Raw genomic sequence first — 24,099 nt, 5'->3', positions numbered from 1 at the left:
AAACTCCAGACCTTCGAGTAAGAAGTTAGAGTGAAACTAAGCAGGTCCAGCCTGAATTTTGTCAAAACTGAAAACTTTAAATAATTTTTAAAAACTAAGTACGTTTAAGTAGAGTTGCTATAAGCGGCTGCCTGGTGCAATTCCTGCAATAGTTCTATAGAGCTTTCGCATGACTTTAGAAATGAGTGGGCTTGAACATTTGTCATCCGTTTGCGTCATGGCCAAAACTTCAAGGTCAAAAGTAGGTGTTATCCATGGAGCTGAACTTGTTAAAGTTGAAATTTTGAACATGGCCAAGCTGGATCAAAAATTCAAAATTACCCACCTTCAAGTCCATTCTTGTAAATCACCGGTACCAAAAGTGGATTTATCTCATCTATTTCACTCTCAATGGTCCTCCTATTTTTTAGTTATGTCTTAAGGAAAAGTTTTGCCTTATGAGGCATACTTATAGTTATGCCTTATGGGACATACTTTTAGTTGTGCCTTAACTAAAAGTCTGCCCCACAAGGCATAACTAGGAAAAGACTTTTAGTTAAGTGCTTAACTAAAAAGTTTGCCTATAAGTATCTTGGGATCCGCCATAAACTTGTGAATAATTACCAAAGTTATCGGATCCGGCATACTTATGCCTAAGTCCGCCCATAAGGCATGAGTATCGAGTCCGCATAACTTTGTAATTTTAACAAGTGTATGCCGGGTCCCAGATACACGCGATCCAAACTCGCCTTGCAATTTTTTTTTTTAAAATTTATCTTGAGGGGGTTCGAACCCGAACCCATGATTTTGCGTGAACGCCGGGATTGCAACGCGAGGGCAAAAAATTAAAGATCGAGTAATATGAGGGTCATAATTTCACACTACAAATATGAAATAAAAAATTTAACACCACCCCAAAAGAAGGGCAATCCGCGCAAAAAAATGTCTATTTCACTCTTTATGGTCCTCCTATTTTTGTTGGGCTAACTGGACAGTAAAACTTGGCCCAGAAAAGACATGAGCCTCCACCAAACAAGCCCATAATCAAATCAAAATTAAAAGAAAATAAGTCTCTGCGGATAAGATGAGATACCAAGTTCTCCAGCATTTGCTGTAGAGAGAAAAGAATACAGAGAAAGAGCCATGGCAGGAGCTTGCTTATCTTCTTCTTGTTTAAGCTTCACTTCAAAATTCAATACCCTTTCTCTCAATAGACCAAACCCATATACTAATGCATTTAAGCCCCTCAGCTTTTCTGCTAACACTTCTCTCAATCTCTTCTCCAAAGGTATGAACTCATCAGTTCAAGAATCATATATCTCTCCTTTTGTTTTCTTGTTTTAATTTTTTGTTAAGCTAACACGGGTATGCGTTGGAATTCAAAAAGTTCTCTTTGTTTTACTAATTTACTGCCTCTGTCCCAATTTATGTGACACTTTTCGGATTTCAAGAGTCAAACGAGTTTTATTTTGACAATTTTTTCATATGTCTATTAATTATTTTGAATTGTTAATTATTGTGACTTATAGTAGTACTTTCTTATACTCCCTCATTTCAATTTATGTGAACCTATAAAAAGAGAAGACTTTTGAACTGGTGTAAAATGAGGCACATATGTTTTGTGTGGCTATAAATAATTGCATTAAGATAAATTGTATCTAAATATGGAAAGGAGGGAGTATATAGTTTTCAAATATGTAAATTTTGTTTTAAAAAACTTACCAATTCTATGTCCGAATTTGCGGTCAAAATTAACAAATTTGAGTCTCGAATTCGAACTGTGCTACATGAATTGGGACAGAGGGTGTACTAATTTATCAATGGTAGGTAGGAGTTAGAGCTTTATGGTCCTAGTGATTTTTTTTTTTTTGAATTGCAGGGAGTGCTTTGATGAGTCCGGTAGGAATGCCGTTGCGTCGTTCCATTGTTTGCGAAGCAGCTCCAACGAAGAAAGCGGATTCAGCAGCAAAAAGGGCAAGACAAGCTGAAAAGAGGCGACTTTACAACAAGGCTAAAAAATCTGAGGTTAAGACTCGGATGAAGACAGTAAGTTGCTTATCTAATCACTCCTAGTTTGGCCTTTATGATGTTTAGTTGGAATTGTCAAAAGCAATATGTTTTTTGAGTTTTTTTTCATAATGTGGTTTTACTGTGCAATTGATATTTCTGCTCTAGTGTTTCTTTATTTAGTTTCACTTGTGGGCAGTGGCGGAACTAGGTTTTTTTACTAAGGGGTGTCAAAATATAAAAAAGTAAAAATACGACGAACTTAAGGGGGTTCAACACATAGTGTATATATACATAAAAAGTTCTTTTTATGTATTTACCCAGTGTAATTTTCCGGCGAAGGGGTGTCGGTTGACACCCCTTGGATGCATGTGGCTCCGCCACTGCTTGTGGGTGTCGAGAAAGGCTAGGTAAAAAAAAAGACCTTGCTTCTCAGTTTGGTTGAAGTTGATCTAAAGATTTGAATGAGTTTTGTAGATAATTAAAGGGACATTAAAAATGGAGCTAGAATTATGAGCAGAACACCTCTACCATGGGACAACAGAATTGGTCACCTGCTCTCCCTTCCACATACCTGTGGAAACTAGATGAAATTGTTCACTTGTTTAGTCATAAATATATTATGACAAGCATTTTGACGGACTGTCTGGGTCACTTTTTCTTTGACTATTTAAAATTGTTTTTTCGTTGACTGTTTAAAATTGTTCGCTTGGCCATCCTAACCGAAATTTTTATGAATGGGCGCAAGGAATCTTCAATGATATTGCTTGTTGCCTTTGTAGATTGAAGTGTTAATGGAGTTTAAAAGGACCTCTATTGAAATAGTTGAGGAAGAGCTATATTTAATATAAAGTCCCTAATGTTTTGTGAACATGCCCCACAGGCCACAAGATGATTTAGCGTTGATATCTTAGTTAGTTCTGATGCTTGTTTATTTATCTACTTGAGTGCATATCTAACATTTCTTAAGTCTCATCTTCGGAGTCTTATTGAATCATTTCAAGCAACATGGGAAGAGTGAGTGGATGAGTGGAGAATTGGGTTAGTGGTCCATTTTATTTCAATCTGATTATTCCTTTTTGATCTTTACAGCCTTAGTTACTATTTTGCCGATCGTTCGGCATGAATTACTATCTTGCCGAAACTGTTGAGACATTAAACCGCTGATGGGTTCAGGACCTTTGAGGCAAAAGTTGGGGTCAGAAAAATACTAGGTGATTTCTTCCCATCTGAGACTTGGTGGGCAAAGTTACTCGTACCTGTGCTGGCGGGAGATCGCAGGTACCCAGTGGCATAGTCGAGGTGCGCACAAGCTGGCTCAGACACCACCGTCATCCAAAAAAAAAAAAAAAAAAAAAGAAGTTGGGGTCAAAATTGAAACTTCGAAGAATGGACCAAAGTTATATTTCGATAAAACAGTAAGGCATTAGGGATGGACATTTTGTGCTAAGCTCTCTTGCATAGGCTTTTGTTGTCCTTTATTAGATAGTAGTTGTCCAGTACAAGAAATATGGAGACGTATGTCAAATTATCACCTTGTGCACTGAAGGTCAAATCTGGAGCAAAATGCCATTTTGCACTAGTGAGTGTCTTATTGTCAGAAGACCATCTGAAGCTGTGAGTACTATCTTCAGTTCCATCCTAGGTCACAGTGTCTGTCTTTCATGAATATCCCTTTGAAGTGAGGTTATTGTTTTTAACTTTTCACATCTTTATCCAATAGATTAGGATAGCTTTCACATCTTTATCCAATAGATTAGCATTAGCTAAAATGAAACCTCTTTTGTATTCTTTCACGTGCAAAGACTAGTGTTGTGCGTTGAGTTGCAGACGAGTGTCATGATTTTGCAGTCATAGCTTCAACTGTTTAGGCCTTGGAGGCTATTAGAGCATTCTTATGGAGTCAGAAAACTTGTTTCATTTGTTTTCCTCCCGTTCACCCTCTTTCCTCATTTTCAGAGTCCTGGAAGAAGAATATCACTGATATTTAGGATATATTGATGGTTCTTCATAATTTGTCCTTTGTCCCCTCTATCTATATAGGGGATTCCTGAATCTGTATGACTGAACTAATTCAAGAATTCTGGATAGACGAAACCCCTATATTACTTAGTTTTAAGATAAAAAGATATAAGAAGCTACTCTGATATGTCCTTGTACCATCTGGCAAGGTGAATTGATAAAGAGATGATAAACGTGGACGATAATAGGAGAAAAGGGCTCAATAACTAAGAAGAGTAATTTATTTCTGAACTGAAACTTGAAGTGGAACCAAGTATGGTTCTACTTGTCTGATTAGTGGAGATCTAAATGATAAATGAGAGTTATGAACAAACTAAGTGAGAAGAATTGGCTATTCTGAGAAGTTTGTAATAAGAATAAAGTCGTTTCTAAATAAAGTAATGCTTGATTAAGTTCCATAAATCTGTCCTTTATCAAAAAGATCCATGAATCTGTTAATGTCACTCTCTTGGAAAAGTTTATTGTTCTCAGTTTTATTCCACCAAGGTCAATTTTCACGGATTTCACCTGCTGCATTTACGGCATGAAAGTAATAATTTGTGAAAGATTAAAAGAAGCAACAACAACAAAACAACAACAACATACCCAGTTGAATCTCACAGTGTGGGGTCTAGGGAGGGTTAAGTGTACGCAGACCTGACTCCCACCTTGGAAGGTAGGGAGGCTGTTTCCGAAAGACCCTCGGCTCGAAAGATTAAAAGGAGCATTTTCCAGAAACGTTGATGAACATATTGAGCAAAAGATATCGCTGCTGACGCAGGCTTCATCATCTCAGGATATAGTAGTTAACCTTTGTTCTTTTCTAGGTTTTGGAATCCTTGGAGGCATTGAAGAAGAAAACCGATGCACAGGCAGAGGAAGTTACTTCTGTTGAGAAGTTGATTGCGGAGGCATATTCAGCAATCGATAAAGCAGTGAAAGCTGGAACACTTCACAGGAACACTGGTGCGAGAAGAAAGTCTCGGCTTGCTAGAAGAAAGAAAGCAGTTGAGATCCATCATGGCTGGTATGTTCCAGCTCCAGTGACTGAACCTGATCTTGTAGCCACAGCTTGATGTCATCCACATTTTCCATGTTCAATGTAAAGCAGTGGCACGTTGTGGAAAATTCAGATTCCTAGAGTATGATCAGATTATTCATTTTTGATATTGTATATGACCTTGTTGTGCAATCAATTTCTCCTTTTTCATTTGCTCTTCAGTTAAATTGTTTTTAGAAAGTCATGGCTTTTACAAATGTTATTTTAGTTATATGACCATTTTCACAAGCAGTAAAAAATAACACAAGAGACCATTTGTAGGGTCATTTTTTTCTATACAAATTGTAAGTAGGCATCGACAGTGTTTTAAAAGGCAGTTTCAGGGCTCGCCTTGGGGAGGGGCAATGACAAAATGCCCGGGGCTCATGTGCGGGGCTTAGTTCCTGTGAGGCTTACGCCTTAAACGCCCGATTGTACACCCCAAACACGCCTACTGCCCAACGCTCGGAGCTCACCTAACAGTTCTTACACAAATTATATGTTAAATTCCTTAATTAAAATCGTTAACCCTCATAATTCTTTAACAAATGGATGATACTTAATAGTTTTCATCTATAGAAATAAGAAAATTGGGTGTAACTCAAATAACAAGTCGTAATATTGCATTTTTTTTGTAGTATTGCATATTTGCTGCTTATTTACTACTATTTGAGAACATCGTGAGGGTGAATATCACTTAATATTTCTTTTAAAAATACATCGCTGAATTGTCCATTTTCACTTGTTATTGGTCTTTTGTCCTGTATCAAAATTATCATATTTTATTATTTCGCTATTTGAAAGTAATTTTATTTTTATTCATGAAGGAGTTACGTTTCAATTATAATACTGATTAAGTTTATTGATTATTTACTTATAGGGAGATAAAATGAATAGTATGATAGTAATATTGTTTTAAGATATCATCGTTTGAAAGTTAAGATGTTAGAATTGATTTGCATTTCATAGTAGCTTTTATTTCATTGTATTGTTTATATTTGTAAAATTATGTTAATAGAATTATAAGTTGTAAGTGGCGTATATATTTATGTATTTCATTTATCTACAATGTTTTTAATGTCATTTTATCTATTTAAAAATATTTATTGTAATTATATTATTTTATGAAATGCTGAAAATGAAACACCCATGGGGCTTACGCCCGTGCCTTGCCTCAGTGCCTAACCTTATCTTTCAAGATACATAAAACGCCTTGCCTTACGCTCCCGCCTTTTAAAACACCTGGGAGATCATTTCCTCTTCAAATGGACATTTTTTGGGATGTTAAACTACACTGCTGTAAAAAAATCTACACTGTTAAAGTGTACTTAATTACTGGTTTATTTTCATTTTCATTTTCTTTGTAGTATATTTAGTCCTAAACCCTGTACTTGTCGTAAATTGCACTTCTTACATTATTATATTTTTCAAACTGTACTTATTTACCTTATAAAAATGAACCTACGAAAACAACGTGCTAACTGTTACTTCAGTAAGGATGTCGATGTTAAACGTGTATCATCTGTTATTACATTTTAAATAGTTCAATCGTTTTCTTAAAGAAAAATTTATAATTCTATTCAATGAACGAAATCGTTTTCTTAAAGCAAAATTCATCTGTTACATTTTAAACATACTTGATAGTAATATTTTAACAAGTTCAATTTGTCTTAAAACACCTGACCATTGAAAATAGAAAAAGAAATCAGTTACTATTATCTTTTATTTAAATTTTCTATTCTAATTAGTAAAGTATAATTAAACAAGCCATATTAAGAGAAACAAAAAGTATTTAAACAAGTATGCTTATGATTAAAAATATTTGCGCCCATACTTATATCAAATCAGTAAATGATATGTGTTTGCCCATAGACATTTAACACTAATCGTGATTAATTAGTATGTATTATCACCTCATTAAATAACTTAACTATAATAAATATATATAGTTTACATAACTATAATAAATATATATAGTTTGGTGTAAACGTTTGCTGCAAATAAATATTTGCACTCTATGCTTTTTCTTGTGATTTGGGATCTTCCTGATATTCTCCCTAACAAGGAAGTGGAAGTTAAGATACTTACCTCTCCCTCTCCAAACCCCACATTCGATTCACCGAGGTAGATGTTGTTGTTGTTGTATTCTTGAATGACAATCATGATTATCCATTCCACCTTCTATATGAGGTAAAAGTTTTAATAATATCTTAAAATTGTCTTGATTTTAACTAATATTCTTTAATCAAACAGAGAATAAAATTATTTCCAAATATACATTGAAATAATTCTTGAGAGATGCAAAATAAGTTTGAGAGAAAATTAATATGAATCACATCAAATTTTACTTTTTTTGTTTTTAGTCCGTTCAAAATAAATCTTTCTTCTAATTTAGCAATTCCTTAATGCTGACATTTAATATAGTATATTTAAGACATAAAATTAAAAGGTACATTTTAATACACATCTTTAATTTAAAACTAAAATTAAAAATTTCTTTGGTTGCTCAAAATTTTAAGTCAAAGTCAAAATATGACAACGGCATTAAGTACAAAAGGTTGACAGATAATAATGATGAGAAAAGATAGGAGTTGGCAGCTTTGAAGTTGGTAAAATTTGGTCCACAGGTAAGTACTACCTCTTTTAGGATGTTCTCTTCTTTTTGGGAGTTTCTTCTTTGGACACCGTTCTGTTCTGTCTTGTTCTGTGTGTAAACCTGAAAACACCTGCTCTTCCTTAAACCCCACCTCTATAAACCTTGTAACTGACAATTTCTTTTTTTTTCCTTATCAAAAAAGGGTTGTTTTGTTTTGGGGTTGAGTTGCAGTAGGGTGAAATGGGGAGGATATTTGTGGTGGATCTTGAAGGAAGAAGTTACAATTGCAAATTCTGCAAAACCCAATTTGCCCTTGCTGATGACCTTGTTTCCAAGGTACTATTTCACCTCCCTTTTCTCTTCTCTTTTCTGTATTTTATTACTCCCTCTCTTTTGAATTTTGTGGTCTTAATTAATGTAACAAAATACCCTTTGAATCTTGTGGAATATGTCAGGATGTTGGGTGTAAAGAGTTACTAAATATAGAAAGTGACACTCTTTTTTAAAAATGTTAAAAAGGAAATTATGACAAACAAATTAAAATGGAGGGAAAGTCTTTTTTTGTTGAATTACTCTATCACTCGTCAGACTAGATAGCTATGGAAATGCTGATCTTTCATTTCCATGGTTATATATCACTTTAGCTACAATTAAAAATCTCAGCTTTTATAGTTAGTAATGAGTAAGCTTGTGTTCATGACTGCAAATGTAACGTGTTTCTGGTTAATTAAGAAGTTTCAAATTTTACGATTTGGTTGTTTGAAGTATAATGAGGAATCATCATGAATTTGCAAGTTTTAAGCTGGCTGCCAGTCTACCACAACCCTTCTCCTATGTCCGGGCTTGGGATGGGCAATCTGAGCAAAGCTCGGACAGGCGGAGTTTGGTGATGAATCCTTACATAAAGATTGTTTGGTTCTTTGGAGTAAAGATTTGGACTTTGAAATGTCGTAGGGGTGATGACCTATTGAACACTGATTTTTTTTATAAGAACTCAATTACAGATTCTTCTCGCTCCGTTTTTCAATTCTAAGTAAAATATGCATAAGAATTGCCTAGTGCCGTTGTTGCCATTATCTCGTGCCAAAAGGTAATCAAAGTGGGGCAATCTAGAAGCGGGAAAAATTAATTGAAACTTCTTAAACTGGAACTCAAGAAGTTTCTTTTATCTCATTGTGCATGAACAGTTAGCTTACCTTCCTTGCCGTGGTACATTGCATGAGAAAATTGCTTTTGATTTGTATTTTCTGCACAAATTGTACTTTAGTGTGTATGGTTAATTATGTCTGACGGAACTTCTTTTATACTATGGTCAGGCTTTTCATTGCCCCAGGGGAAAAGCGTACCTGTTCAGTCATGCGTGAGTGCCTTCTAATTATTCTCAACAATAGATTGATAGCATGCTACCGCTTTTTCATGAATCAAATTTTTTTTTCTACAAGTGATTTAATTTGTCGATAAACCTGCATCCTTCGCGAGTGACAACTGGTACTTTCTTTTTGGGGCTGATATGTGAGTGCTTCTGTTGTCAAGGGAAAATTGGTGTTTAATATATTTGATGATCATTAGGACGCAGTGGATAAAATAGGTTTCAAAATGAAGGTGTTTCTTTTAATAGATTAAGTCTCACTTTACCATTGACTGCCTGCTGCCTCCATTTTGTAGTGAATTATTGGCAATACAATAACTTCACTTCAACGCAATGTCAGTTGTGACAAGTATCTGTTGAATATATGATATTCCCTGTTCGTACATATGTGTCGGCTATTGAGCTAAATCTAAATTGCGTTCTGAATTTACATAAGAATAAAAACCAAGTATCATCAACCATTCTTTTGGAGCTAAGTTGCTTGGACTCTTCACTCTCGGTACTGCACCCGTGTAACTCTATTTTTTGATGTCTGAATATTTTTTTAGTCGAATCCCCGCACCCATATCTGCATCTGGATCCGACCTCTAGATCAGCACCTGTATCGGACACCCAGAGTCCGAACAACTTAGTAGCGCAGTACAAGGGAAGTTTGAGATCTTTCTACCAAAAATGTACATAGATAACTATTGCAAAGAAACGAACTTAAGGCATATCAGAACTTTTCACATTTGACTTAAGTTTTAAGAGCCCACTAAGTTTCAACTAGTTCTTATGCGCATTTGAGCATGGCTGTTTGGCTTAGGCCACAATTGGATATAAGTTCTGCTCGGTTATTCAAGGTATTTACTATTATATACTAGGTATGTATATTTGCATTTCTTCTTGCCCATCTATATTCAAGAATTGGCTTCCCTGGACTATCCTGGCTGTCCAGATGGTATGTTGTCATTAGCAACTATATACAGTTCAAATCTCATTATTGATGTCATTAGTTTGGCAAATTAATGGGCTATCGACCTAGCTAGTCAAAATGAAAGACAATTCAGCATGCTGGACTGAATCTGTACTTCTATTGCTGTTTTTTGAGTAGCTGCAGTTGGTAGAAGACTACTTGCTTCTATTTTTGAAGTTCATTTCTGACAGGAAGCTAAGCTGAATCATCTTACAGCTCAAAGTGGTTATTCAAATAGGAGTTGAATGGATTAGTTTATGTCATGTTTGGGAAGTGATCACTTTCCAGGGACACAATTTTTTCTTGAGAACGTCGAATTTTCAAATTCGCATTCATCTAGTTCAATGATCTTCTTTACTTGGCTTTCTTGATTGTGCATTAGATGTGTGTTGTTATCACCGTTTCCTGTTCTTTTTCCTTCCGCAGCCCGATCAGATTATTTTTCTTTTCCAATTATATGTTATGGAAGTTTTCACCTTTCCGTCTGTCTGTGACTCAGGGTAAATATAACTTTTGGACCTCGTGAGGAGAGGATGATGCTTTCTGGAATGCACACTGTAGCAGATATATTTTGTTGTTGTTGTGGGCAGATTGTTGGCTGGAAATATGTAAACCCTCTTATTCCTTCTCTTCTTCTTTGTGTTCCCTCTATATATATATAGGCACTGACACACAGTCTCAAAACACACAACCACACACAAGATCAAAGAAGAGGAACATAGTTCATCCTGCATGTCACCTTACACATGTTTTGCTGTGCACATAAATAATATACTCACACTTGCAGTTGATTTATATAGACACTGACTTAATAAAGTATTTCTTCACTTAAATATACTTTAACTTACCTCTAGTTATCTTTGATCAGATAAAAATTATTTTATACTGTCAGTGTATTATCATTCCTCAAGTCCCATAGGTTTGATCCTGTAAAAGTTGACCAATTTTCTCATTGATCAAAAGGTACGAAATAAATCAGATTGGTAAAAGTACCATGTGAGATCTTCGGTTTTCCCCCTTCCTCAATCCCTATCCCATAGGTACAATGTCTGAACCATAGTTGAACTCGAACAATATATGTAGCGCGCTATTTGTTTTGCTGGACTTGTTAATGAATAGTATTTGGTGTCTCTTTGATACAGGAGGCAGCCCATGAGAAAAGCCAGAAGTATAAAGAAGGGAAATTTGTCCTTGAAAGGTATATTATCTCTCTTTTTGCAAAAAACATTATTATGTTAATTCACAATACCATTTTCTCCTTAAAAACAGTATGCTCATTTTAAATGTTCCCAATATAACATTTATACGTTGTTGATAATGTGTGTGAACAGAGGCAGGATCATTGATGGAGTTGACTCTGAATTCTATATTGATACTCATCCAAACCTGAGTGATGGTGAAGATGCATAGCCTTGGTTTCCATTGTATTTAAATATAATGATAATTTTATGGTTTTGTATCTTGTAGGGCTTATCAAAAGAATAATTGTATCTTGTCGAAGATCTCCTCAAGTTTGTTGATATAGGAAAAAATAAGTTGCCGTAAAGTGTTTTTTAATATAATTTGATTCACTAAAGTTCATGTCTCAGTGGGCTGTGGCTGTCCTCATACTGGAAAGAGGGGATTTGATGAAAATAATGGTTTTCTATGTCAGATACTGATCAATAAAAGATAGTAAATGTGAAAAAATAACCGGCAAAGGATGTGGTGCAGTGGATGGGGCTGCTCCTCTCTTAATCAGAGGTATCGGGTTTGAGCCCTGGGTATGGAAAAATCCTTAGTAGGGAGCGCTTCCTCCCGAATGGGGCCCTACGCGGCGCGAATCCGGATATAGTCGGGCTCCAATGTAGGTACTGGACACCGGGTGGAAAACTAAAATAAAAAAAAGTGAAAAAATAAAATAACGAAGAGGAAGATGTCCAAAATTTGGCTATGTAGTAGTTGAAAGTGCTCAATTTTGCTTTCCGTTATACTTTTGGTTCATTGACACTTTTGCCATTAGAAAATCATTTTGTATTTGGCCTTGCCAATGGAGCTTCAGCGTGAGTTGGTGAACTTTATGTGTCCAAATTCGTCGAGAAAATGTGTTTAAATTTACTCATCATTTCTGTATGGTTTAAACTTACCTTCACGTTGGAGTTCTGCTGGATATCATGGGCAAAGATGAAATTTCAGTTAACGAAGAAGTGATATTAGACAAAATATTTAATGGACGGTAAAGTTGCTTCGAATAGTATAAATTTATCACTTTCCCAATGAAAAATAACAAAGTGGATACGTTACTTTATCCTGAAGTTTTACCATGGAGATAAAGTATTCGAAGAATTATTAGAAATTTAGAATTAATGATGCACAGGCTTATAATACTCTGTATGTCTCAGAATCTTACTCCACCTCTATTCCCTCATAGTTGTAGAAAGAAATTCTCTTGACTGCACATTTGAAACATATTATGTTGTTTTTTAAGATGGAAACAATCGTAAAACTTATAACCCTTTTATCTTAAACAAAATAATAATTTTCAGTAAATTTGTGCTAATACTATTTGAAATTGTTCCATTTTGGCTGTTATTATACTTTTGGTTAAGTCATCTTTTGTTAGCAAATTAGCTCCTATTTGCTCTTGTTATTAGGAGCTTCTCCATGAAATGGACGTGTCCAAATTCTTCAAGAAAAAGACTCAATTGTAAGTTTATGACGTTTGATTTAGTTAAAATTATTTGAAACTTGTGGTCTAGATATTTGTGTGGGTAAAACGTGAAGTTTTAAGTTATAATTATTTTTAAATATAAAAATATATCATTTTTTTTTGGACAAATTAAAAATGAAAGTGTATCACATAAATTGGGACAGATGGAGTATTAAACAAAAAACTTAACAGAGAAAAAAGTAATTTTTAATTTCAAATTGGATTGCAAATTTAACATTTCCCCATTAGAAACGTAATAGTCCATATAGGAAAAAGGTTGAATTTATATATGCAAAAAGGTAATTCTTTTTTACTGTATTTTTAACATACTAGTGGGTTGATTTTCTTATTTTTTAAATTACATTATTTCACTTTGTTATGGACAAGGACACAGTATTATTATCTTTAACTATAAAAGCTAAACTACAAGTAGAATACTTGGCATAAAGTACACAATCGTCCATTCAGATCCTCTTACGAAACTCTTTTCCTTCTCAAAATCCTCTAAACCAAATCCTAAATCCGACCAATATGCTTCTCAATCTACAGATTTTCAGATATTGATCACAATTATTGTTAACCCCTTTTCCTTCTTTTATCTCTTGTTTACTTATTTTTTGTTATTCCAATATTGTTAACAAAGAAGAAAAGTAAATCAAGAATCCAATGGGTGACAGGAAATCTTCATCCAAGAAAAAATCATCAAAAAAGAAGAGACTCAAAGTTTCCTCTAAGGTTTCTTTTTTCACCAACACATTCATTCACATTCTCATATTTTGCTTAGTATTATGGTTATAAATTGTTATGTTCTTGTATGTTGTATGCTTTGATTCTTGTTTTGTTTTTAGTGTCCGTGTGTACTTATGTATTTTAGGGTCTATGTTCATCTTACTTTAATTTGCTTTTTAGGGGCTTATGTTTTTCTGTTTGCTGAGTTATTTTTTGTGTTGTGATGGAATATGATGTCTTTGTGTAATGATGCTAATTGGTCCTTTGTTATTGATAGGGAAGAGAATTAAAACTAATGGTTAGTTATCTGTTAAATCTGATATTAGTGTTCTTGTATTGCTAGTAATGTAATTAGCTGGTTAAACTTTTAGGTCTTTTCATGAGGGTCAAAGAGTTGCTCAAAAGGCTGGTTATTTTGGGTACAGAACTTATATGAGTTGACATTAATAAACTGGGAGAATAAGTCATACTCCTTCCAGTTTGTTTAGAAGGGATTCTTTTGATGCAAATATGTTAAAAGTACATTAATATACAAATAATAAGGCTTGTGATATAGTTCATGATATCTTGTGGGGAGGGTAAAGTCACATTGCAATACTCATTTTGAATGTCATAGTTGGAGTATGTAACAACTAAGTATTCATGGAGTTGCTTTGATGAGAAATAGCAATCATCTTTTTAATAATAATTTTGCATGAATGTAAGGCTACTTAATCCCCCTTCTGTTTTCTTATAATACTTTCTAGTCTTATCGCTGGCATCCCCAATTTATTATCCTTCATTATACATCTTCATGTGTTGTGTGGTTAGATACGGAAGAGAAAAAGCAGAAGAAACAAATCCAAGAAGCTTTCCAGTTCTGAAGATGACACGTCATCTTCTGCTTCCTCTGATTATTCTAGCGGTCCACAGTCTTCATCCTCCAGTTCAGAGGATGATTATAGTAGGAAAAGCCGTAGGCACTCACGTGATGTGAAACGCGTGAAGAAAAGAACACGGAAAAGATCCTCAAGCCGAGATGTCAGTGAGGGTTCACCCCCTGTAAAGAAAAGAAAAAAGTCAAAGAGAAAGAGTCTTGGTCATGGAAGGAAAGTGCAGAAGAAGAAGCGAAAGAGATACGCTAGTATTAGCTCCACGAACAGCGATTCAGGAAGTTGTTCTAGTTGCCAACGTGAAAATAGTATTAGCTCCAGAGGTAGAGATTCTAGGAGCTTTTCCACTTGCCAAGATGAAACGAATAGGGGTAGTGAGGATATTGATCTTCAGATTCTGAGTATTAAGTCCAGAAAAAAGAAGAAAGAAAAGAGAATTCGTAGTGAGACAAGCACTGAAAAAGGGAGCGGAAGTAGGGGGCCAAGTTGTTCTTTATGCAACGATCATTCATGTTCTTGTAATACTACTCTCAGTGGGAAGGGATCTGCGGAAGAGAATAATCCTAAGCGCTTAAGATCTGTTATTATTGTTCCAGAAAAGACACGTGATAAAGAGGGAGACGAACAGGGACCAGATATGCTTAAAGAAGAGATTCTGAATAAGCACCATAATTGCCCTTCATGCGGAAGCCATGACAATAATGACCTGGACATTAAACCGAAATTAGCTTCTTGTTCTTGTTTCCCGTCTAATCAAACAATGCAGGTTGGAAATTTGATAATTGATGATGCATTTCCTCCCAATAGTGAAACTTTTGGCCCCACAAGAGTTGGTGGTGCTATGGATCCTCATCCATATAGAGTCAAAGAAGTAAGTAATGATTATGGAGGTAAGAGTGGGGTGTCTGATGATATTACTAATACAGGGGTTGAAGATCTCGAGACTGTCTTAAGGAAAAAGGCATTGGAGAACTTGCAGAAGTTTCGTAAAGAGCTTCAACCAAATGTGAAATCTGGTGCCAAGGAAAAGAAGAATGACAGTGATGTTAATAAGTTATCCCCTTCAAAGACTGAGGTTATACCATACAAGTCTTTGGAACAGGAGAAAAAAGAGGGTTTGGCTTTAAATCAAGTTAAAGAATGCAGAAGCAAGCTTGTAATTACTGAGGAGTTTTCTCATTCCACAAAGATTGAGATAAATACTCCAGTCGAAGAGAATAAGGGAAAAGGATCTGGATCCATTGAGCAGAGTGTTACACAACCTGCTGATAGATCAGCGCTCTCACAGAGTCCAGAAAAGGAGGACCATACCACTGGACCAGTTCTTATCAATGAACTGGAACCTGCTAAACTATCATGTAGTACCACAGTACAGACTTATAAAAAGGAAAATTCATTGGCTTCCAAGAGAAACATAATTAAAACACCAGTTCCTTTGAGACCTGGAGTTCTTAGCACTGGGACCAGCGATAACTTAGACAAAGGAGTTGTTAATGACAGTATCCGTTCTACTGTAGAAACCACTTCTAGTGTCAGATCCACATCTGAAGGACTTACTTCAGAACACCAGCCTGATGAAACCAAGGATGCCTCTCAGTTCGAAAAAAAGACCATGTCTGTAATGAGGGGTGGTGAAATGGTACAGGTATTATCTACATATTCCATTATTTATGCATGTCAGGCTGGGATTTTCCAACTCCACAGTTGATTAATAATCCTTCAAGCAAATAAATAAATGGCATCTTTGGTTTAGATTCTTTAAATTGGTTCTGATTGTTTAAATGATTTATTATTAGAGATATTGATAGAAGTCATCAGTTTTATTGAAGTAATAGTTACTGCTAAGTAGTTTTAACTATAGATTTCTTTTAGCAATAGCCGAATGCTGATAGTGGGGAGCAAACTGAGTAAACCAAAAAACTGTTTTAACTTGGTAAAGTAATCATGACCAAAAATGCTTAGAATTTGGTAAGGCTTTCAAGCAAGTAGTAACATTGTTCTCTCGCCCAGACTTAATGTTTCTAATACACAATAAGTGATCCTTTCTTGTGGGCAATCTCTGCTGGAATTTCATTGCTAGAGATAAAACTTGCATATGCTTTTATATTTCTTTTTTTTTTTTTTTTTTTTTTTTAGTGTGTTTATATTTCTCTAACCTCTGCTCTGCCAAATATATCTGGTAATATATACATGCTTTGTTGTATTCAGGTTTTTGGTTAAATCTTTTGTACCAGGGTGGCGGACCCTTGCTAGTTTCTCATTGAACCTACTTTTAGCTGCTTTTAATTAAAGGGGAGAAACAAATATGCATGCAAAGCCTCCACTTATTGGGACTTTTGGATTTTTTTCGATGTATTTACTCTTTACAAAGCTTGAGTATTCTTACCATCTCAAATACCTTTTGAGACATTTCTAATTTGTTCCGGTTCCATTTTGTTTGACCTCATCTTTACATGGTGTATGACTGCATGTTGGCCAGGTAAACTACAAGGTTTACATCCCTAAGCGGGCTCCTGCTCTGGCCAGGAGACAGCTCAAGCGGTGATGTGTGTTCGAGTTACAATTTTCATGCCATTTGGGTCCATTTTTAGATTCTTAATCCAATTGGCTTGCTGCAATGTATATTGAGTCAGGGCTTAAGTGCTAGGTGGCTGAATCTGGAGGCTCCTGGGATGACTATGCTGTGAATGCTTGTGTATCAATGAAGCGTTTTCCTGCCTGTGAAGCTATGAGCTCTTGTATTCTACAGAAGAAAGCTGATGACGAAGATATGTTTAGTTAAGTCTGTGTAGAACAGAAAAATAATACAGTATAATTTAAGTCTGTCACGTTGAAGCTCTCGTGTTCTCTCGTGTTTCCTTCTGCATCATTCTTTTTTATGAAGTTAATCCTTTCCATAATTATTGAAAACAGATTTTAGATGTTATTTTCCACTTGACTGCAGTCTGCTAAATGTGTCGAATTGTATAATTTTAGCAGTCAGTTCAAACTATTTGGTTAAATCAATGGTTCCAGCGACCGACAGTAAAAGATTTACTGGAACATCTGATTGACTGAAATGTTGCAATGTTTTGTTATGGACTGGAAGTTTCGGACTTTCTTTGTCTAACAAACTGCTTTGTTTTTACAACTTGAGAAACTGCTAGTGTCACGTGTTATTATCATGTGAAAGTTTATTTATTAGGTTGTGTTGGTGCAATTCTTTTGTTTATTGGTTATTTAGATATCATTTTATACCCGGTTGAAAAACTTCATATGTAATGAAGCAGCCAGTAGGCGTCTGTTTTCATCATTTCTGAAGGATTCGTCTACTAGCTCAATAGCTACGTTTTACTATTGTCATGTAACGGTGTCAGTGCTACACGAAATCCTTTATGTCATTACCTTGTTTCCTTATCCTCAGCTAATTAATTAAAAAGGAAAGAAAGAAATGTAGACTATAAACTGTAACAGTTACTGTCCATACTAAAGAATGTTGTATTGCATAAAATCCGTATCCGGGCTAGTTTCTACAATCAGGAGCTCGGAAAGTCCGGAAGGGCCTCCACAGATGGCGCCCACTTCTACCTACTCGGGTCATATCAATGAATCTTGATCAGTGTGATGTGGTCTTGTTATGATTTATATATAAGCACGTGGAAATTTAGGAGATCCAATTTCATCTCTCTTGTAACCCATCTCTTATTTTCCTCAAAAGCAATACACATCAGGGCAGGTCTTTGAATATCTATCTTGCTTGATTTTATCATTACTTAAATCGTCCAAAAGGAGAGTTTAGGGTTGAAAGTCTTGTTATGATTTATATATAGATAGCTTATCATGGAGGCTAAGGAGATCCATTTCATCTCTTGTAACCCATCTCTTATTTTTCCTCAAAAGCAATACACATCAGGGCATGCTTATTTTTCTTTGAATATATATCTATCTTGCTTGATTTTATCATTACTTAAGATTTAATTCTTTTCTACATGTTTTGGAGGGTTTGCTTTCAATCTAACTTTGGTAATCACAAATATTAGCCCCAAAAGGAGTTTTAGTTTCCCGGGATTGGATTATGTTCATATGATTATTGTTGTTGATCATGGATTTATGTGATGAGAATGAAGAATTTAATGGTTAGAGTTGGAGTTAAATTTGTTGTGGGTTTGTTTAAAATATAAATGATTTACTTGCTATTGGTGTAGCTGATTTCCTGCTTGGTGTATTGTAAGTGTTCGAAAACAAATGTCTTTTACAAAAAGCCGTATACAAAGCTAAATAGCCGATAAAGCTAGGATCTTGATGTAATTTCTCTTCACACAACCTTCAGTAAGTATAAATATCTTTCGCAATTAGTGAAGCAGGTGGATTTTAACAACGATTTTCAAAACTGTCCAGATAAAACAGAGGCGAATAATACACTTAATTTGCTGCATTGCACTCAGACAGTTAATGACATGCAAAGTTCAGTGCCTCAGTAAATCAGAACTCTTCAGTCCCACAACATCAAAAAATCTACGTCTGTTTTCCTTTAGCTGCTGCTTGGTCATATCTTTAAGCCACTTATGCAAGCCCAGTCATCCATCCTTGTAACTGTAATGTTCTCCAGGTACTGTGAATACCTTTCAAGGATACGAGGAATCTGCAGAAAACTATTACCACTTGAAAAACCAAGAATGCAAATATTGCAATAGGTACTTTAGATTTTTTCGCTTGTTTCACAAGAATAAAACACCACACAGAATATCTACATGCATAGTTGTAGTCTCATTCTTCCGCACATTATTGTAATTCTTTACATACCTGTAAATTATTTCTGTTAAGCATATAACTATTTGTAATTTCACCGACAAACAGTGCCAGGGGATGAATCGAATAACTGAAAGGAAATTACTGAGAATCATTAAGCATACATGTAAATTTCAGGAACTAGATATTGGTTACTAAATCACTGAGGATGGTTAAACCGAGAATCATGCTATTGAAAATCCAGGAACAAATAGAAAAAGTTATAGAACCCCCTGACTACCAAAAATATGGTAGTGTGGAGTACTGTTGTGTACATACTTTTCTCTTATTGTTTGCTACGAAATGGAGTCTGAAACTTCAGACACGAAAGAAAGAAAGAAAGAAAGAAAGAAAGAAGGATACAGAATAGGGTGTTAGTTATTTTTATGGCTATAGATGGGAGTGTTATTGCTATAGTTTTCTCTCATTCTTTGTGGTACCAAGCTACCAGCAAATCAATTTTCAAATGTTTTCTGAAGCCTTCTTCACTCTACAGTTCAATCACGTAAATGGTACAGTAACTATAATACAGAATGTCCATACCTGCTCAGATATGATCCCAGAAAGAGCAACAGTTGCACCGGGCTTTGCGTAGGACACAATCTGATCTGACAACTCAAGCAGAGGATTCAATAGTATGTTTGCCACAACGATGTCATATTTTCCCTTGTTATTTAAAACTTCTGCATCATAGGCAGTTTGGTCAATGTCCATACATGAACTAAAATCTGCAGAGGGAAGAATTCCTTTGCCAGGAACAACATTTAAAAGCAATTTCTCATGTCCGATGTTGTTTAAAGTAGCATTATATCGAGCAGATGTGATTGCCTGGGGATCTATATCAAAACCAACTGAAAAAGCTGCACCAAACTGCACATAAATATTTGACAATGAAGATATTAGCAAATGTCACTTTTTCAAAAAAGACAAATGAAGATATTAGCACAACATGATACTAAAATGACGTTTACAGAAAAACTATTGAGGTTTCAGAAGGAAATTAGATTTGGGTTGTGCACAAAGTAGACATAGCCCATGAATTTGATGGAATTTCCTCAAAGTGAGAACTTTTATTTTGATTCAGGTACAACTATCAAGTTATAGTTCAAAAATATTTTTCAGGAATTTCATTTTTTGAAACAAAAATCAAGTTGTAGTTCAAAGTACCAATGCTTGTGCTCACTTTCATATTAGATCCAATACTAAACCAAAACATCCTCCATCAATCTTCTCAACTTCCACCCACTTGTGAAAAGTCCAATTAAAAGACTAAGGGAAGCAGTTCCGCAGAAGCAAAAGAAAGAATCAAGCCCTTAAAATCCCAAAAATGATCCAGCAATAATGCAGAAAATAGGAATTGAAAATTGTTCCTTATCTTTCGTCACCTTTCACTACCCTACGTCTAGATTCAGTACATTCCCTGGTCTTTGCAACCAGTTACAGCCACCCTTGCCAACCTATCACTCCATAGAGCTCAAAGGATTTTGTTTGAGATTCACATCTCTGCTATTCAAGTTCTAGAAGGCTTTGCTTCATTAATTATGTAATTAAACTAGAAAGATCAATTATTTTGACAGAAAGAGTAGTAAGGCCTGGAGTCAGTAAAGGACAAGTTCTAGGTGGAACTTCGATTATAAAGAATCAGTTCACTAGAAGTTTTGGCAGTGCAAGTTTGAATAAAAACCCAAGTACCTTAAGAGCTGCAATTGCTAGAACACCCGAACCAGTTCCATAGTCCAAGAAGAGTTCTCCTCCTCTTATCAATTCACGCAGCAGGAGGAGACACAACTTAGTTGTTGGGTGCTCCCCAGTTCCAAATGCCAAACCAGGATTTAGAATAATATTTGTTGCTTGAAGATCCTACAATTTAAGCACACGCTCTTTATACATATACCTACAGAACATAAACACATATATACATGTTTTAGACATGTATTACTTATTGCTTATGGAGGAAAGATGACAGTGTGCAGACTCATGATCAACAACCAAAAATAAGCAAAATAGAACAGACCGCAGAATCATGAGACATGAAAGTTTGATTGAGTATTAACAGAATGCTTTGGACTATAGGCCTGAATATAGAACCAGTTGTGTCATGCGAAAAGAGAAAAGGGAGAGAGAGGTATAGTCATACCGGAGGAGTTGTCCATTCAGGTACCACCCAGAGTCCATCAGAAACTTCCACAGGAAGAAACGATTCCTGCAATTAATTGACAATAGTTGAAAGATCTAAACTAACTGGTTCAACAGTCGCCAAGATGATAACTTGTGCAGCATATATACACCATGACTGGGTGACAGAATGATGTCAAAAGCTCGGCACCTTCCAAACATGCAGTTGAAATTAAGAGGATATACGGCAACATTAATTCGCCAGATGCAAGCTTTCAATGGATTGGTAAAGAATCAACCGTGTAGATCCCTTCTTATTAATGTAACTCACTAAACATAGGGAGATTTGCCAGGTTACTAGAACTGGTTAAATGCAAAAGATGATCTAAAGGGACCTTTTGAGAGGATAATCCTTAAGTCATCTGCATTCCAACTTATAGGTACATGCATTACGTTTCCGTATTTCCAAAAATGACATAAAAATTTCATAAATAAGTAAACAAGGCAGTTGGGCAAATATTGGCTAAAGCATTCCCACCCGGAATGGTATAATTTATTTTTTCAAGACGACTCATTGTCATTTCATGGTTTTCAACAAGAAATAGACATGCTAAACAAGACACAAACAGTTTCCAGTTTCATGTTCATTTAAATATCGCTGACAGAAACAGAACAGTTGGCAAGTAGCATATATGAAATTTGCAAGTATTGACTATTGGCTGCAACTTGATTGCCTGCTAAAAGTTGGTAAGTGATCTCTATGATAAACAACATCTTGCTGGTTCCTATTAGTCTTGGAGACAAAAGAAGATTTGAGGGCCTTTTCAAACCAAGATTACAGTGCATTTATTTTGCTAGGCATAAATTTGCAGGAGGAAGATCAATAGAATATTTCTTATGTTACTACAATTCTCAATAGTCAATAGTAAAGCTGCAAAAGGAAAGAATGTTGACCTGTGTAGCTTTTATCCATTCAGTATGGTCATGCATTGCAACTTCAAAACTAGGTATCTTTTGCAACCCTATAGAATCAGCAGCAAGTGAAATGCAGTCTTTCACATCTTTGCATACCGAAAAGATTGAAGTAATGATTATCTGAAAATTAGGATAAGGAGAAAAGTTAATAAATACAAATGAAAAGTTTGAGAGAAACCAGTCGAACATTGTACAGTGAGTAACCGCTGATGCCAAACTCAAGCTAAATCCACTTAAAGTTGAACAGCTCTGAACACCTCAAGTTGAAATAACAGGAATAGAAAGTCATGCTACTAGTTCTCCAACAAGATACATAACAAAGGATCGGTACGTATAATGAGTTGTAAAGAGAAGTTAAATGCAGGCACACAAAAAAGACACAGACCAGCAAAGACCTTTTGATTCGTCCTACCTAAAAGCAGCATTAATAATTACTAATAGAATAATGGACACTCTACCTCATCACTTCTCTCACTGCTTTCTTCTTCATCCACAGTAGTTGAACTGGCTCCAAAACACAAAAGAGCCTCTGAGAGCATATCCTGATAGAAAACCAAAAATAAAATTTCAAGTCTGATGTATGCTCTACACAATTTCTGCACCCTGTTACACGTCACTCCATTTAGGAATTAGGGATTGCGCAAGAACCACCAGAGCTCTACATTCACATAATCCAAAATTACACTTTATATTTAGTCTCTCCAATTCCCTAATGTGCAAAAGAGGATGTACATTTCACATAGGAAATGCATCCACTGTCTTCGACTCGAACTGCATATAATTAAAAAATCTTGCCAAAATATACTCCCTCCGTTCACTTTTACATGTCACGTTTCGCTTCTCGAGAGGCAATTTGACTAGTCTTCGGAGATAAATTGAATTAGATTAATTCAATATTTTAAATTAAAATTTAAATGCTCAAAATATATACGGAAAATGCTACTATAAATTGCAATTTTTCTCATATTAATATGATGAAAAAAGACATCTTAAATGTTGGCTAAAGTTCATGTAGTTTGACTCTCGAGAAGTAAAAGTGAACGGAGGTAGTCTTATACTAAGTTCGCACCTATTCCGTAAAGGAGTAACGAGTGTAGTGATTTTTGGCACTCTGATGGTGCACGAAATTCAGCGTTCTCCTATGAAACTCATAATAAAATAATCGTGAGAAAAACCTGACAGTAATAATAGCCTTCTCAAAATCAACGGTATATCAACTATAGTCTATATACTAATGAGTTAATGGTCAAAATCACACCTGAGCTATCACTTTTCACAAGTTTCACACCCCAACTTTCAGTTGTTCAGTTGTTCCCTTCTCCTACCTGAACTATCACCGTTTATGTATTAGAACACGCCTCTAAGCTGACTAGGCCAACTATCAGTTGTTCCCTTTTCCTACCATCACCTATCACTATCATCAAATTTCGGTGGGTGCGTTTTAATACATAGATGGTGATAGTTCGAGGGTAGGAAAAAAACTGATAGTTGATAGTTAGAGTGTAAAAATCGCGAAAAAGTGATAGTTCAGGTGTGTTTTTGACAACAAAATTGTTCACTTGTATCAATGTGCACAGAGATACGTAACATTAGGCAATTATCATAACGAGCAAGAGAGAAAACAGTAAAAGTGAGGATATATTTACTTACGGCAACATCCTTTTGACAGCAAATGCTAACAGACAGGTAAGGTGAAGTGAATGAATCACTAGCCTGAGTCTCCGATGATAACGTTGAATAATTGGCCACGGACGAAATGTGCTTCAAATTCTGGTATCTTTCTTTGGACAGGGATTTAGTGAACGGAATAATTAGGCTGTGAACGCGACGGGCGCTGAAAAAACGACTGGTGATGATGGTAGTTCTAGTGCACGAAAGCTGTTTGAAGAAATGACCCCGAAGGCAGTTTAATACCATTGTCATTGAATCAAAGTTGAGCTCTCTGTTATTTTTGCGCCATTAGTCCTATTGGCGGACAGCAAAGCCGTTAAAATATCTCATACTAA

At 35.4% G+C, this 24,099-nt stretch overlaps 4 protein-coding genes across 5 annotated transcripts; 3 read left to right on the top strand and 1 right to left on the bottom strand.

Annotated features, from left to right (window-relative positions):
• Positions 1-1,065: 1,065 nt before the first annotated feature.
• Positions 1,066-5,197, top strand: LOC132036887 (small ribosomal subunit protein bS20c). Its single transcript, XM_059427294.1, has 3 exons — positions 1,066-1,267; positions 1,859-2,025; positions 4,815-5,197. The coding sequence occupies exons 1-3, from the start codon at positions 1,123-1,125 to the stop codon at positions 5,061-5,063; spliced, it is 561 nt and encodes a 186-aa protein (XP_059283277.1). The 5' UTR covers positions 1,066-1,122; the 3' UTR covers positions 5,064-5,197.
• A 2,525-nt stretch (positions 5,198-7,722) lies between these two features.
• LOC132036812 (protein yippee-like At5g53940) lies at positions 7,723-11,522 on the top strand. The gene is made up of 5 exons (XM_059427202.1): positions 7,723-7,958; positions 8,939-8,982; positions 10,446-10,554; positions 11,089-11,144; positions 11,278-11,522. The coding sequence occupies exons 1-5, from the start codon at positions 7,863-7,865 to the stop codon at positions 11,354-11,356; spliced, it is 384 nt and encodes a 127-aa protein (XP_059283185.1). The 5' UTR covers positions 7,723-7,862; the 3' UTR covers positions 11,357-11,522.
• A 1,503-nt stretch (positions 11,523-13,025) lies between these two features.
• Positions 13,026-17,162, top strand: LOC132037818 (uncharacterized). Of its 2 annotated transcripts, XR_009410020.1 has the most exons (4): positions 13,026-13,370; positions 14,175-15,881; positions 16,445-16,588; positions 16,716-17,162. XR_009410020.1 is itself a non-coding variant. In XM_059428452.1 (3 exons), exons 1-3 carry the CDS (start codon positions 13,302-13,304, stop codon positions 16,779-16,781), a joined length of 1,842 nt encoding a protein of 613 aa, XP_059284435.1. In that variant the 5' UTR covers positions 13,027-13,301; the 3' UTR covers positions 16,782-17,162. The 2 variants fall into 2 exon arrangements, 1 of the variants encoding a protein (XP_059284435.1); XM_059428452.1 differs by lacking the exon at positions 16,445-16,588 and having other exon boundaries at positions 13,027-13,370.
• A 1,575-nt stretch (positions 17,163-18,737) lies between these two features.
• On the bottom strand, positions 18,738-24,071 carry LOC132036061 (uncharacterized). Its single transcript, XM_059426288.1, has 7 exons — positions 23,744-24,071; positions 22,552-22,635; positions 22,073-22,213; positions 21,141-21,206; positions 20,696-20,863; positions 19,547-19,873; positions 18,738-18,857 (listed from the first exon to the last, which is right to left on the bottom strand). The coding sequence occupies exons 1-7, from the start codon at positions 24,014-24,016 to the stop codon at positions 18,762-18,764; spliced, it is 1,155 nt and encodes a 384-aa protein (XP_059282271.1). The 5' UTR covers positions 24,017-24,071; the 3' UTR covers positions 18,738-18,761.
• Between the last annotated feature and the right edge of the window lie 28 nt (positions 24,072-24,099).

This window comes from Lycium ferocissimum, chromosome 11, assembly GCF_029784015.1.
Source record: "Lycium ferocissimum isolate CSIRO_LF1 chromosome 11, AGI_CSIRO_Lferr_CH_V1, whole genome shotgun sequence".
NCBI lineage: Eukaryota > Viridiplantae > Streptophyta > Magnoliopsida > Solanales > Solanaceae > Lycium > Lycium ferocissimum.
Note: the sequence above shows the minus strand (reverse complement) of the source record. Positions and strands in the feature narration are given on the sequence as shown.